General features: G+C 47.7%; 1 protein-coding gene across 2 annotated transcripts in view; it reads right to left on the reverse strand.

Moving 5' to 3' along the window:
- Positions 1-216: 216 nt before the first annotated feature.
- scube1 (signal peptide, CUB domain, EGF-like 1) overlaps positions 217-12323 on the reverse strand; it is an 89631-nt gene continuing 77524 nt past the window's right edge. For both annotated transcript variants that reach the window (XM_034526220.1, XM_034526219.1), the window contains 15 exons: positions 11377-11499; positions 7608-7724; positions 6681-6803; positions 6403-6522; positions 5052-5150; positions 4701-4817; positions 4463-4621; positions 4159-4362; positions 3893-4054; positions 3281-3448; positions 1964-2125; positions 1595-1792; positions 720-872; positions 510-589; positions 217-420 (listed from right to left, as the gene is read on the reverse strand). In XM_034526220.1, the coding sequence (XP_034382111.1) occupies positions 268-420; positions 510-589; positions 720-872; positions 1595-1792; positions 1964-2125; positions 3281-3448; positions 3893-4054; positions 4159-4362; positions 4463-4621; positions 4701-4817; positions 5052-5150; positions 6403-6522; positions 6681-6803; positions 7608-7724; positions 11377-11499 (2138 nt within the window). In that variant the 3' untranslated portion in view covers positions 217-267. The remainder of the gene's footprint in view (positions 421-509; positions 590-719; positions 873-1594; positions 1793-1963; positions 2126-3280; positions 3449-3892; positions 4055-4158; positions 4363-4462; positions 4622-4700; positions 4818-5051; positions 5151-6402; positions 6523-6680; positions 6804-7607; positions 7725-11376; positions 11500-12323) is intronic.

A 12323-nucleotide genomic window follows, 5' to 3' on the forward strand; every position in this document is an offset into this window, starting at 1 on the left:
AAACAATGGATATATCAGGTATCTTATGCTACGTTATAATATAAAATATTAATACTGGCCTGCAAAAACCCATATCGGTCAAACCTTATACTTTTAAAAGTGATCCTGATATCAGACAGATTCCACAGATCGAGGGGACAAAACAGGAAATGAAGATGTTTAGTCACAGAACGGGTACATTAATGTATCGACCCGGGCAGGGGAGCAGTGGGGGGGGGTTACTTCTAGGTAGCTGGGTTGGAATGACGCAGGATGACGGGGAGGGGTCTATTTGTACGGCCTGAGGAACCTGGTGACTTTGGAGCGCAGCAGCTTGATGAAGGAGCGGGGGAACATCTCTTTGGACTCCTGTGCCGTGTACCTGAAGTAGTTCTGGGGGTGGGCCAGCACGTCAAACAGGGCCTTTATCAGCTTCTTGTCCTGTAGGGAGGACACACGGACAGAGAGCGTCATCCCAATGGACCCGTCACATGAGGTGGCCTAGAGACCGGTCCTGTATCTGTCAGTACCTTGAGTATCTCCTGGTGGTTCTCAGAGGCGTAGAGCCTGCCATCTCGCACGATGTCCTCTATCAGCTGCTGGTAGTCCTCTGGAACAGAACAGGGTTTCATGAGAGTGTATAGAGGGAAAGGTGATGGCAGTATCCAAATGTGTAACAACGATCGTGATTCACAAGGGAATTCGATCCAACTGTCTGAGCTGCGTTGGAGGAGACTCACCATCGTAGGTGACGTATGGGACTTGGAAGCCTTTGCCACTGTTGCCCTCGTTGGTCTTAAACTGAATCCAGAGCTTGCGGGAGCGAGAGGTGAAGGCGATGGGCCGCTCATAGGTCTGACACGTCTCATAGGTGGTGATGGAGGTGGGCAGGGCTGGAGGAATGGTACAAACAGGTTAGAATAGTACTTCTAGACGTAACGGCTGTTTCTAAACCTTTAGTAGATGTATTTAGTTTCTTTTCACAGGAAAATAGGGCCCAATCAATGGCATCAAAAGGGGAACCAGACTGAACAACACAGGTTTGTGTGTGTCCTCAGAAGAACATAGGTTGCTGTCCCAGAGGGAGCTTAGCACCGGTAGACAGCTTCAGCTGGTGGTTTGTCCCAAAAGCAGAGGCAGGTTGTCAAGGTTGTGCGTGTGTGTGTGCATGTGTGTGTCGTGACCACCATCACGGTTGACCATGTGAGGACATAGACATAGAACCGATGGAATCTGACCAGCAGTAGAACGGACATGGACCTGCTTGCCGTGGTCGTCTGACAGTGCGTCTCTCCACTACACGTCAGAACTTCCAGAGTAACAGATGTACTTTCATACAAACCATGATGTTTTGATGTTTTCCTCAACCAAACCTGAAAGCTCTGGTGCCTGAACCGTTTCCAGGTGTTCTTCAGTCTACAGACCCACTCAACAGACCATCCTGCTACATTGCTTTGAATGGGGATGTCTTTTTTACTCCTATTCTGTTTCTATGGATTTTAACAATCATATTCTGAGTTTTGAATGAACTAATGAATCAGTAACATGCCGCCCATAAATCCGTCTGATGGATTGATGTTTGCCTAAAGATAATCAAAATCACTTATTTCTTTACCGCTCTTCCTCATGACGAGCACGTCTCCACACTCGTCCTCGATGGGGAGGAAGATCTCTGGTACCACGATGAGAATGCGCCTCTTGTGAGGCGGGTTGATGGTCCAGACACAGTCCACGTTGGACGGGTAATCTCCAGGGTAGTTGGGAGACTCGATGTAGCCCGTGTATTCTCCCAGCTCGCCTCCACACACCTGGTCTAAGGGCAAAACCACAGAAACTCTGAGCACTACACCTCCTTTCAATACAACAGCACCATTATCTGAAATCTACCGCTTTACCCAAAGCCTACTCTCATTTGGCACTCATTACCAATCCTGCCATTAAATACTTTGGAGCAGGGATGAATGTACTTGTTGAGCAGCGTTACTTTTGCAGTGGGAGACGTTGGTGGCTCCGTCAAAGTCAGTGGTGGTGTTCCCCGGGCAGGTGATGCAGTAGTTCTGCCCAAAGTCCGACTGGTAGGTTCCTCCAGTGCAGCGGATGCAGCGGTGGGTAGTGGAGTTGTAGTAATGTCCAGGAGCGCAGTGCACTGAGGAGGAACAGGAGGCCGTCAGTGTACATGCCCCAGCTGGGGTGTGACTATACCTGGAATAGGGAAGGTAGCGCTGTAGTAGCACTTTGGTAGCACTTAAATGTCTCTTACTGATAGCACTTTGTAGTTTAACTTTATTGAAGAAATTGTACTTGCTTGATTCGTGTTGTTCTGAGTTTGGACTCATGGTTTAATTCACTTATTGTAAGTTGCTTTGGATAAAAGTGTCAGCTAAATGACATGTGATGTAATGTAATGATTACAAAGCACTGCAGCCTGAAGAGAAGACTGCACCATCGATGTGAAGCTGAACACTTTATGATGGAACTGATGACAAATGGTTTGTGAAAATCTCCAATCACACAGGATCACACAGGAGCAAAAATCAAGTTCTTAATCTATAGAATATTGATTGAGGAATATGAATATTGATTGCGTTGATTTTGGCGGACCCTGTGGACAATAGCAGTAGAAAAAGGACCTGTACTTGTAGAGCTCTTCCACCCGCTCAAAGCTCTTTAACACTACTTGTCATCATCATCCACCCATTCACACACTGATGGGAGGGGCTAAGATGCCACCTGCCCATCAGGAGTAACTAAGATTCATACATACATTCATAGTAATTTGGGGTTAAGTGATTTCCCAAGGACACATCGACATGAGCCGGGGATTGAACCGCCGATCGTCTGTTTGAAAGACGGCCCTGCTCTCCACCGAGCCACCATGCATGTCTGCAGGACCGCGTGGGTCACATGGCTCCTGGTCTGGACCCTCTACACTGGCTTCATGACTTCTTACTGCTGCTGTAATGTTCATATCTGATGTTCTGCTGCACCGTGAACCCTCCAGACCTCTGAAGGCCACAACACTCAACATGGAGAAGTCTCTGTTGGCCTCTGCACCGCCACTTGAATTATTATTCTACTTGTTGTAATGATCTGTTCGCTTGTCTCTTAAGTGGATGTTCTAATTGTATTTGAATGTCCTTTTTGTGGTGCGTTACTTTTGTCTAAATGCTTCTGATATTTTGTATAAAGCACTCTGAATAACCTTGGTGCGGAAATATGCAATTTGAATAACCTTGTCAAAGTGCTGATCACTGCGTCGCATGAAAGAAACACTTTACAAACAGGTTACATGCAGCCTCACCTTTGGCCTCACAGTCCCTGAAGGACACCGATCCCTCGTACTTGGTCATGAGACCTCCTCCGCAGAGGAAGCAGAGGACACGGCCCGGTTCCGGCTGGTAGGAGCCTAGCTGACAGAGCTGGCATGGACGGAACCCGTCGGAGGAGAAGTGACCCGCTGAACACTGACCTGAGGGAAGGACACGAGGAAGTCTTTGTTCGCTCTGGTATTCTCTTCATGCGCCTGTGAGCTTGAGGTCTGTCTAAGACCCCGTTTCAATTGTACAACGCAGAGAGCTTCTCAGCTAGTTCATATCTTTACAATCTCAGCTTCCAGCAGACACCAACACTGGTCTGTGGCACTCTCTTGTGGCTTCAGGTGCTGCCAACACATGTGTACATCCACATCGATGTATCCATGTAGAGAAGACTTCTTTTATTGTACACCTGCAGCAAACCTGCACTTTTGGATGAATTAAAATGACAAAAGCCAAGAGATGCCTCTGAGGACCTTCGATGGGCTGTCGACTCAGAAGGGACCAGCTCCCTGTCTCCATATGATTAGTAAAGCAATTGTTTCATTGCTGTTGGAGGACGAATTGAAGATGTGACTGCAATGATGTGAGTGAGTTACCTCCACACTGAGACATGTTCCTGGCTCCGGCGATGCCCTGTCCTTCAGTGCTGGGACACGGCTCACAGGACAGCTGGCCCACCGTGTCCTGGTAGGTCCCGGGGGGACACTGGACACACTGCTCCTGCACCCCGCTGTAGAAGGTCCCCAAGCCGCAGCTCGCTGAGGAGGAGGAGGAGGACACAGGCGCAGGTTTGAAGGAATACTTCCTGTGATCTTCTTTAGAGGGCGTCACGACCCACAACCAGCACAAACTCCAGACTCACCACACTTGCCGTCTCGGAGGACTTGTCCTGTGCTGCAGGCCTCGGCTCCCTCGAGCACCCGGGACGGTTTCTGGGCCACCTCGTACTCCGTCCCAGAGAACTGGATGTAGAACTGCTGTTTGTTGATGGACTTCCTGAGCGTCCGCATGGCGCTCTGCAGCTTCTGCTTCACCCTTTCCCGCACGCAGTCCACGTTGCACGTGTCTGAGGCAAACATCAGAACAAACAAACTGGCACATTGATTCTTCCTCCGTATGAATGTGTTCACTCAAAGTAGAGTGAGACAACACAGGTAACACCCCACCTGAGGCTTCCTCCTCCTTCATCTCCATCTCAAACTCTGCTGTGATGTGGGAAACTTCTTTGGAGGGGGATTTGCGTCCTCGTCGGCGCTTCTTAGACGAGTCGCACTTAAGGTTGACAAAAGTCACCTGGCAGTTGTCGGTGCAGGGGAACTGGCCTCCTGCCAGGTGAACAACACATGGTTAGAACATAGATGATGAACGATAGTGTGTGTAAATGTGTAAAAACAAGCTCTGTACCTTGCAGGCTCTGCCTGGATGAATCTCTGTGTTTCTCCTTGTTGCGGGGCCGCAGGTGACACTTGGCGTCTTTGATCTTAAACCTGGCCTTCTGTTTGATGGGCGGGGCCAGCGTGTCTGGATTCAAACACAGCAGAGCAACCACAAGACTGTTAATCATCGCGCAGTAGGACGACAGGTGTTGACCGAATGCAGACAAACAGGTCCAGAAGAGGCGAACTGGGATCACACTGGTCCTACACCTTATTATCTCACTTCATCTCCTCGTTGTTTACCATTTGTATAACCTCTTAATAAATTACTAATCACATATATGCTTAATATTTGGAGTGTTTCTCAGGCCTTCTGTACCGGCACAGGTGGGCAAGGCCACGGTGACGTTCCTCTTCTGAGGAGCTTTCCCAGGCTGGACGGGCACTCCACAGCTCAGTGTGTAGCTGTTCTCCGAGTCTGTTGTAAACACACACACACACACACACACACACACATTAGAATGCAGAAAAATCAGACATGGCGATGAGAGTCTTTATGTGGTCTGGTGGACTGTGTGACATGGTCCTCCTGTGTGTTGCACTTGTTCTGAGGATTAAGAGGAACGTCATAAATGTCGCATTCAGAAACGACAGCCCAGAGGAGACTCTGCTGCCGTGTGACCATTGATGGATTAGAGCACAAATTAAAGATCTATGAATCCCGTGTGTATCTCGAACACAGAAAGGCGCTATTCGAGTGAGGGATGAAGTCATAAAAGCGACATGATTAAATAAGAGCTGCGGCTGCATCAAGCCACAGGAATTTACATGTCTCTCTCCCCCTGAACGTAAGACGCTCTCCAAAAAGACAGAAAAAATAAAGTTTCCCTGCGTGCCTGAGAGCTATCCATCACTCTCACACCGCGGCGGCCGAGTGAAACGGAGCGAAGGCCTCGCCGTGGAAAAAAGAAGGCGCGATCAGAGAATGTCATCGATTGACAGATGTGTGTTCAGTACTGTGGCAGGAGCAGAGGCCGGGGGGCCAGGCAAAGTGCCGGGACGGGAGAAGCCAAGAGTGAAAAACACATTAGCGCCATCGGTGGCATCGAGAGGAAAGGGTGGTAAAGCTGCGACTGCAAGCCGTCACCACCAGGGGGAAGCAGCACGAGACAGAACCAACAAGGCCCTTCTCGAAGGATGTGCAGGAGCAGAATAGATTTCATCTTCAACACCCACTCTGTGACCGTTCTCATTCAGTTTATTACTATTGAAATATAGTTACACAGATAAAGAGTAATCACAAATATGCATACTCATTTTTATTAAGTAATCTCCTTTAAACCCAGACCGCTTCCAGACTGAGTGAAGTGAATAAGTTGTTCATCCACCACCATGAATGTCCAGTTGTAAATGTTGTACTCACACACACATCAACACATCTAAAGCTTTAACTGGTCAACGGTTGGTCTTTTTTCCTTAAATCCTTTACATAAATAATCAACCTTACAATTCCATGGTTTGTTGAGTCAGCACTAATACATTATGGTTCATACTGTAGATCTATAGATAGTCAGCTAAGGAAAATATGAAAGCTGTGTTGGCACAATGCATTTTAACTTATTGAGCAATCAAATTAACTGTTTGGGCATAAACGATGTGTGTGTGCGCGTGTGTGCGCGTGTGTGTGTGCGTGTGGTCGTGTGTGTGTGTGTGTGTGTGTGTCTGTGTACCTGCGACGAAGAGGGCGTTGGAGGGGCAAGAAAGCGAGCAGACCTCCGCCCCTCCGCTCTTGGTGCATGTCAGCTGGGCTCGGGGTGCTGGCTTCCCATTGGGCAGACACTTCACCGCCTCTGAGGAACACACAGAGTCACATCACCGTGACAACCACCTGGACACACACACGTGCACTTGTGCTCAGGCCTGCTGCAAGGAATCCACCACGCCTCAAAAAAAGAGGGGACACACAGACACAGACACACACACACACACACACACACTTGGTGCTTACCGATGCAGTCTTTCTTGTTCCAGTGGAGCTTGTGTCCAGGCGGACACACACACTCGTAGCCGCCCTGGGTGTTTATGCAGCCGTACTCACAGCTCCCGTTGCTGATGCTGCACTCATCAATGTCTGAGGCACAACCACAGGGAGCATGATGGTCAGTGTGTGTGAATTATGAGAGATTGTAATCACAATCATAAGAAACAAAAGATCTGGATTAGATGCGAGACGGAGAACTGTTACAACCAAACACCCACATACCTTCACATCATTGGTCAAGTGAGAACATAGCACAACATTACATTATAGAAATGTGAAATATTGAATTTGTAAAATATAATCCATCCGTGTGTTATGACATTTTAAGAAACAATAAATGTTGGATTGTGTTGCTAATTTTAGACTAAAATCATTTATGTTTTCTTTCAGGTGAGTTTTAATGTACATAACTTGCTCACACAGCAAATAGGTACGTTGTGTTTGGAGTGCACAGAGAAATGAAAACGGACCTGGAGGTAAACATGAAGGCTTTCACTTGCACTTCAGCCTCTTGTGGTCAACATTTGTATTACAGCACAAATCATTTCTTTCTCCTGTTATCAAGTCATACAAAAAGAAGAGAAAATAAAAGTCAGAATCTGAATTAGAAAGAGACACTTGGCTCTGAGGGCTTCCTTTTCAGCACAACTATCAGAAGCTCAGCGAGGATTGACGGCAGGTTTGATGTGTTGGCACCTGAGTGTGTCTGTTGGTACAGATACATCCTGCTGCTCGCTCCACCTTTCCATTAGTAGTAACAACAGGACACACACAACTGTACTGAGCTACAGGTGTGTGACCTGCAGACAAACCAACACACACACACACACACACACACACAGTCAAACAGGCTCGTTCCAGGCCGGTTTGCTGTCGCGGTGACAGAGCTCTCACCTCCACAGTGTGTGAGGCCGTACAGGATGTAGCCCTTCTGGCACACGCACTCAAAGCTGCCGGGGTAGTTGATGCAGGTGTGGTCACAGGTCCTCTCAAAGGAGCATTCATCGATGTCTGAGGGAGACCGGACAGATAGACGACTGGTGAGTAACACTGGAGACATCATCATCAGGGACTCATCGAATTAGGCTTAATTTACTAATAGAGGGTTTCCTGTTCATATCCATACAGCTGGCCGTGCTCACCCACTGTGCGTATGTAAACCTTCAAAATATGTCATGGTGAGTCAGGACATGGGGGGCATCCGCTAAGGAAGTCAGGTGACGTAACATGAGTATAATGAGAAACAAAGGCCGTGTTCGAAACTGTACACAAACACGTTTGTATGAGAACAAATTGATTATGTTGTGCGTTCACACAGCAACATAAGTGGGTTTTGTGTACGCAAGAAATGCCCGGATGTATACTACATTAGCAAGGGTTGACTCAAGTGCCTTGAGATAAGCCGTCAGTCTTGTGAGATTTTGCGCCAGGCTAAAAGTTATTATCTCATCTGTAAACAAGTTATTGTTTACAGATGAGAAAGTGACTGTTCAGATTCCCAATATGTCGTCAGTTTATCCAAATAATGCCACTGCAACGTTTTCTGAGACATGCTGGAGCCGCAGGAGGAGGGGTGCCTTGAGACCGGCAGGCTGTTGCTTCAGCATGTGTGCAGTCTGCTGATATGCTTTATACGTTAGCATGCAATACGTTAGCATGCAACACTTTAGCATGCAATACGTTAGCAAGCAATACCGTAGCATGCAACACGTTAGCATGCAATACGTTAGCAAGCAATATGTTAGCATGCAATATGTTAGCAAGTACTGCGTTAGCATGCAATACGTTAGCAAGCAATACGTTAGCATGCAATACGTTAGCATGCAATATGTTAGCAAGTAATACGTTAGCATGCTATACGTTAGTAAGTAATACGTTAGCATGCAATACGATAGTAAGTAATACGTTAGCATGCAATACGTTAGCATGCAATACGTTAGCATGCAATACGTTAGCATGCATGTGTCTGGATAAGAGCGAGGTTGGGACAGGATGGATGGGTGAAACAAACGAAGGACTTTCATCTTGGAGACCGCTGTTCATGTCCTCTGTGAAATGAAAAGTCATCAGTGACTTACTTACTTTTGTTCCGTAATTACGTCCTTAATTAACACCATCTACATACGTTATGTAAACAATCTTGTTTAACCCAAAGTAGTTATTTACTGTGCTCGTGCCCCCAGATTTTTCACATTAATGTCAGTTTACACTGTCAGTCTCTTCATCGTTTTCTTGTCCCCCCCCCATCCCATAATTCAGCCCAGTGAGGGCTCTCGGGTTTTGTCCCGCTGCAGCGGGACGAGTGGTTTACAGATATGGAATCTCAATGACTCATTTATGGAGAAACACAGGCCGCTCACCGCAGACTAAAGAGCCCTTCCTATTAATCACAGTGGACAGTAGTCAACAAATATATGAGTTCCACACTAAATTAGGACAAGACCTCATTGTAATAAACCAGTCTGGAAAAACTTCACTGGACCGAGGTTGTGTGTCCGCGTGTGTGTGTGTGTGTGTTTATGTATACTGGTCCAGCACTGAATATTACTAACCTATCAGGAACGGAGGTCGGCATTTTTTCAGCTCACCTGGTTTATTTCAGGCTTTTCCGCGAGGCTTTACAGGGGCTAAAAATACGACATGTCATAATGGAGTTTGTCATGCGGAGAAAGTTGTTAAGGCTCTGGATGTTGGCTCGGTAAATATTCCAGGCATCTGGTCGTGTGGGGACTCAGGAATAGGTCGCCTGTTTCAAGCTAGCCCACGAGCAGAGTTCATACATAAAGGCAACTCTGCAGCTGTTGAAGGTAAAAGGAACAAGTTGGTTTGGCTGATCCTCTGAGAGGTCACGATGAGGTGATTTGACAGTGATTGCTGATATTTATATAACTGACACTTCCAGAAGAGCAGGAATAACTTGTGGAAACAATTCATCTATCTGATTTGGTTTCTGCGCTGGTTCTGGCAAAAGACACTGGCATGAATAACCACGAGCTGTTTTCTCTAGAAAAGCTGACCTGGCACAGAAAGAGCTGCCAGATGAAACATAACATTTCATTCTAAGGTCATGTTGAAGCTGAGCGGTCCAGATGTTCGGTGGATGGGACCAAACATGGCTACTGGCTTGTGCGGTGCGGTGCTGTGCTGTGCTGTGCTGTGCGGTGCTGTGCTGTGCGGTGCTGTGCTGTGCTGTGCGGTGCTGTGCGGTGCGGTGCTGTGCTGTGCTGTGCGGTGCTGTGCTGTGCGGTGCTGTGCTGTGCTGTGCTGTGCGGTGCTGTGCTGTGCTGTGCTGTGCGGTGCTGTGCTGTGCTGTGCTGTGCGGTGCTGTGCGGTGCTGTGCGGTGTTGTGCGGTGTTGTGCTGTGCGGTGCGGTGCTGTGCGGTGCGGTGCGGTGCTGTGCTGTGCTGTGCTGTGCGGTGCTGTGCGGTGCTGTGCTGTGCGGTGCGGTGCTGTGCGGTGCTGTGCGGTGCTGTGCGGTGCTGTGCTGTGCTGTGCGGTGCTGTGCTGTGCGGTGCGGTGCTGTGCGGTGCTGTGCGGTGTTGTGCTGTGCTGTGCGGTGCTGTGCGGTGTTGTGCGGTGCTGTGCTGTGCGGTGCGGTGCTGTGCGGTGCTGTGCGGTGCTGTGCTGTGCTGTGCTGTGCTGTGCGGTGCTGTGCGGTGCTGTGCGGTGCTGTGCTGTGCTGTGCGGTGCTGTGCGGTGCTGTGCTGTGCGGTGCTGTGCGGTGCGGTGCTGTGCTGTGCGGTGTGGTGCTGTGCGGTGCTGTGCGGTGCGGTGCGGTGCGGTGCTGTGCGGTGCTGTGCGGTGCTGTGCTGTGCACACATACGCACTGCGGGCGGTTTTGGGCCAGGGACCGAGATGCCTCTGGGTTTTGTTTTTCACAAACATCATTTTGTGTTTCTCTGCTCTCACTTGTAACCAGGAATCCGCCTTTGGATGGACAAATGCCCTATTGCCTATTTGCATTGCTGTAACTATCAGCAGGAGGCTTTTAAGCATTAAGTGGAAGATGACAACCAAGTCAAGACAATATTATATACGTTCATGAAGAAACGGGAATAAATGTAATTTCAGCATTTATGTTGAGTTTAGTTTGAATCTAAATATGTTGTAGTTTTGAAGCAGATCTGTCTGCTTAATGAGAACAGAGACAGCTTCACATGGGACTCAGACTGCAGTCTCCTTGGTGAAAGTCCAGTGTTTGTCCATCCATCAAGTGCCCCGTACCTTCAAGGACTTTTTCACCCGTGACCCTCTGAGCGTCTCATGTTACAGCGGGGTTTTTAAATTGGAGTTTCTTATAAGCCCGGTGCGTCTCTCACAGAGGCTAAAGGGTATCGGTATCAGACGCCGAGGGTCGTGCCAAAACGTGGGTATTTGACAGCGTGTAAATGAGACTGGGCTGTTGGATAGAATGGGTTTGCTTTTCTGATTCAATTTGTGTCACTGTCATCTATAGCTGGAGTCAAAGTTAAGTCCTGTTAGCCGGACAACATTGCTCGAGGATCAGAAGTCGTCAACACCGAGCTCAGTAACCAGCAGCCACCACTAATATGCATCTTTGAGTTTTGTCAACAATTCTAATGATTGCCTCTGAGTGTGTTCAGACGTGACTGCTGGGTGACACTCTGAGAATCTGTGTGATCGACAGCTGTCGATCACTGACCTTGGCATGTCCGTTCATCGGTGAGCAGTTTATGGCCTTTCTGGCAGCTGCACTCGAAGGAGCCCACCGTGTTCCTGCAGAAGTGATCGCAGCCTCCGTTGTTCTCCTGGCACTCGTCGATGTCTGGGTGGAGAAACAGAAAGGGCCGTTAGCCAAGGCACAAGATTTCAGACAAGACCCGTGTGCCCGACTGGGTAGTGTAGACACAATGAGTACCGCCACGCTTTCAGAATGTTTTTGTCCTCCTGGGGTCATGCAGACTTTGCTGACTCTATTTGTCATGTTCACTGTGATTCAATGTTTTAATTTCAATCTTTTTACTGACTTTTCCAAACTAGGCCTAGTGTTACATTATGGTGTGTGTACCGAAATGGAACATGTTGTGTTTTTATGGTTTAACAGGGCTCCAGCGGGCTGCATGGATGAGTCTTTGGAGGTTGATCTTGCTCAGAGGGATCCCTGTCTTTAGCCATGATACGCTAGTTACCTGGAACTAATGGAGTCAGGCTGCTAGGAGAGAGAAAAAGGAGAGACCTAGTGGAGGGGGACTGTGACCTCTTTATACATTCATCAACAAAGTTGGTACTAGACATACCTGCAAAATATTTACTGAGAACACGTCATTTAGATTCTTCTGAAAATATCTGCTTATATCAACTAAAGCATCGTTTAACTCTTTGTGGTTATGGTTAGGCAACTCACAACACGTTGTTAATGTTGGATCTTGATCAATAAAAAAGAAAATGTTGCTGGTGAACAAAAATAGCAATTCTGTTTCTGCAAAACATATTTGGCAAACACAAATCAATAATATACAACTGTAATTTTGTAGAAACAGGTTTGCTTTTTTCCTAATGTCCGTCATATACTACAGTTGTGTCTTTCTGGTTGATCTAGGCAATGGTTCCTCTTTGGTAAGTTTAGTAAGTTTAGAGAGCAGAAAGACC

Source organism: Cyclopterus lumpus, chromosome 23 (assembly GCF_009769545.1).
Source record: "Cyclopterus lumpus isolate fCycLum1 chromosome 23, fCycLum1.pri, whole genome shotgun sequence".
Taxonomy (NCBI): Eukaryota; Metazoa; Chordata; class Actinopteri; order Perciformes; family Cyclopteridae; genus Cyclopterus; species Cyclopterus lumpus.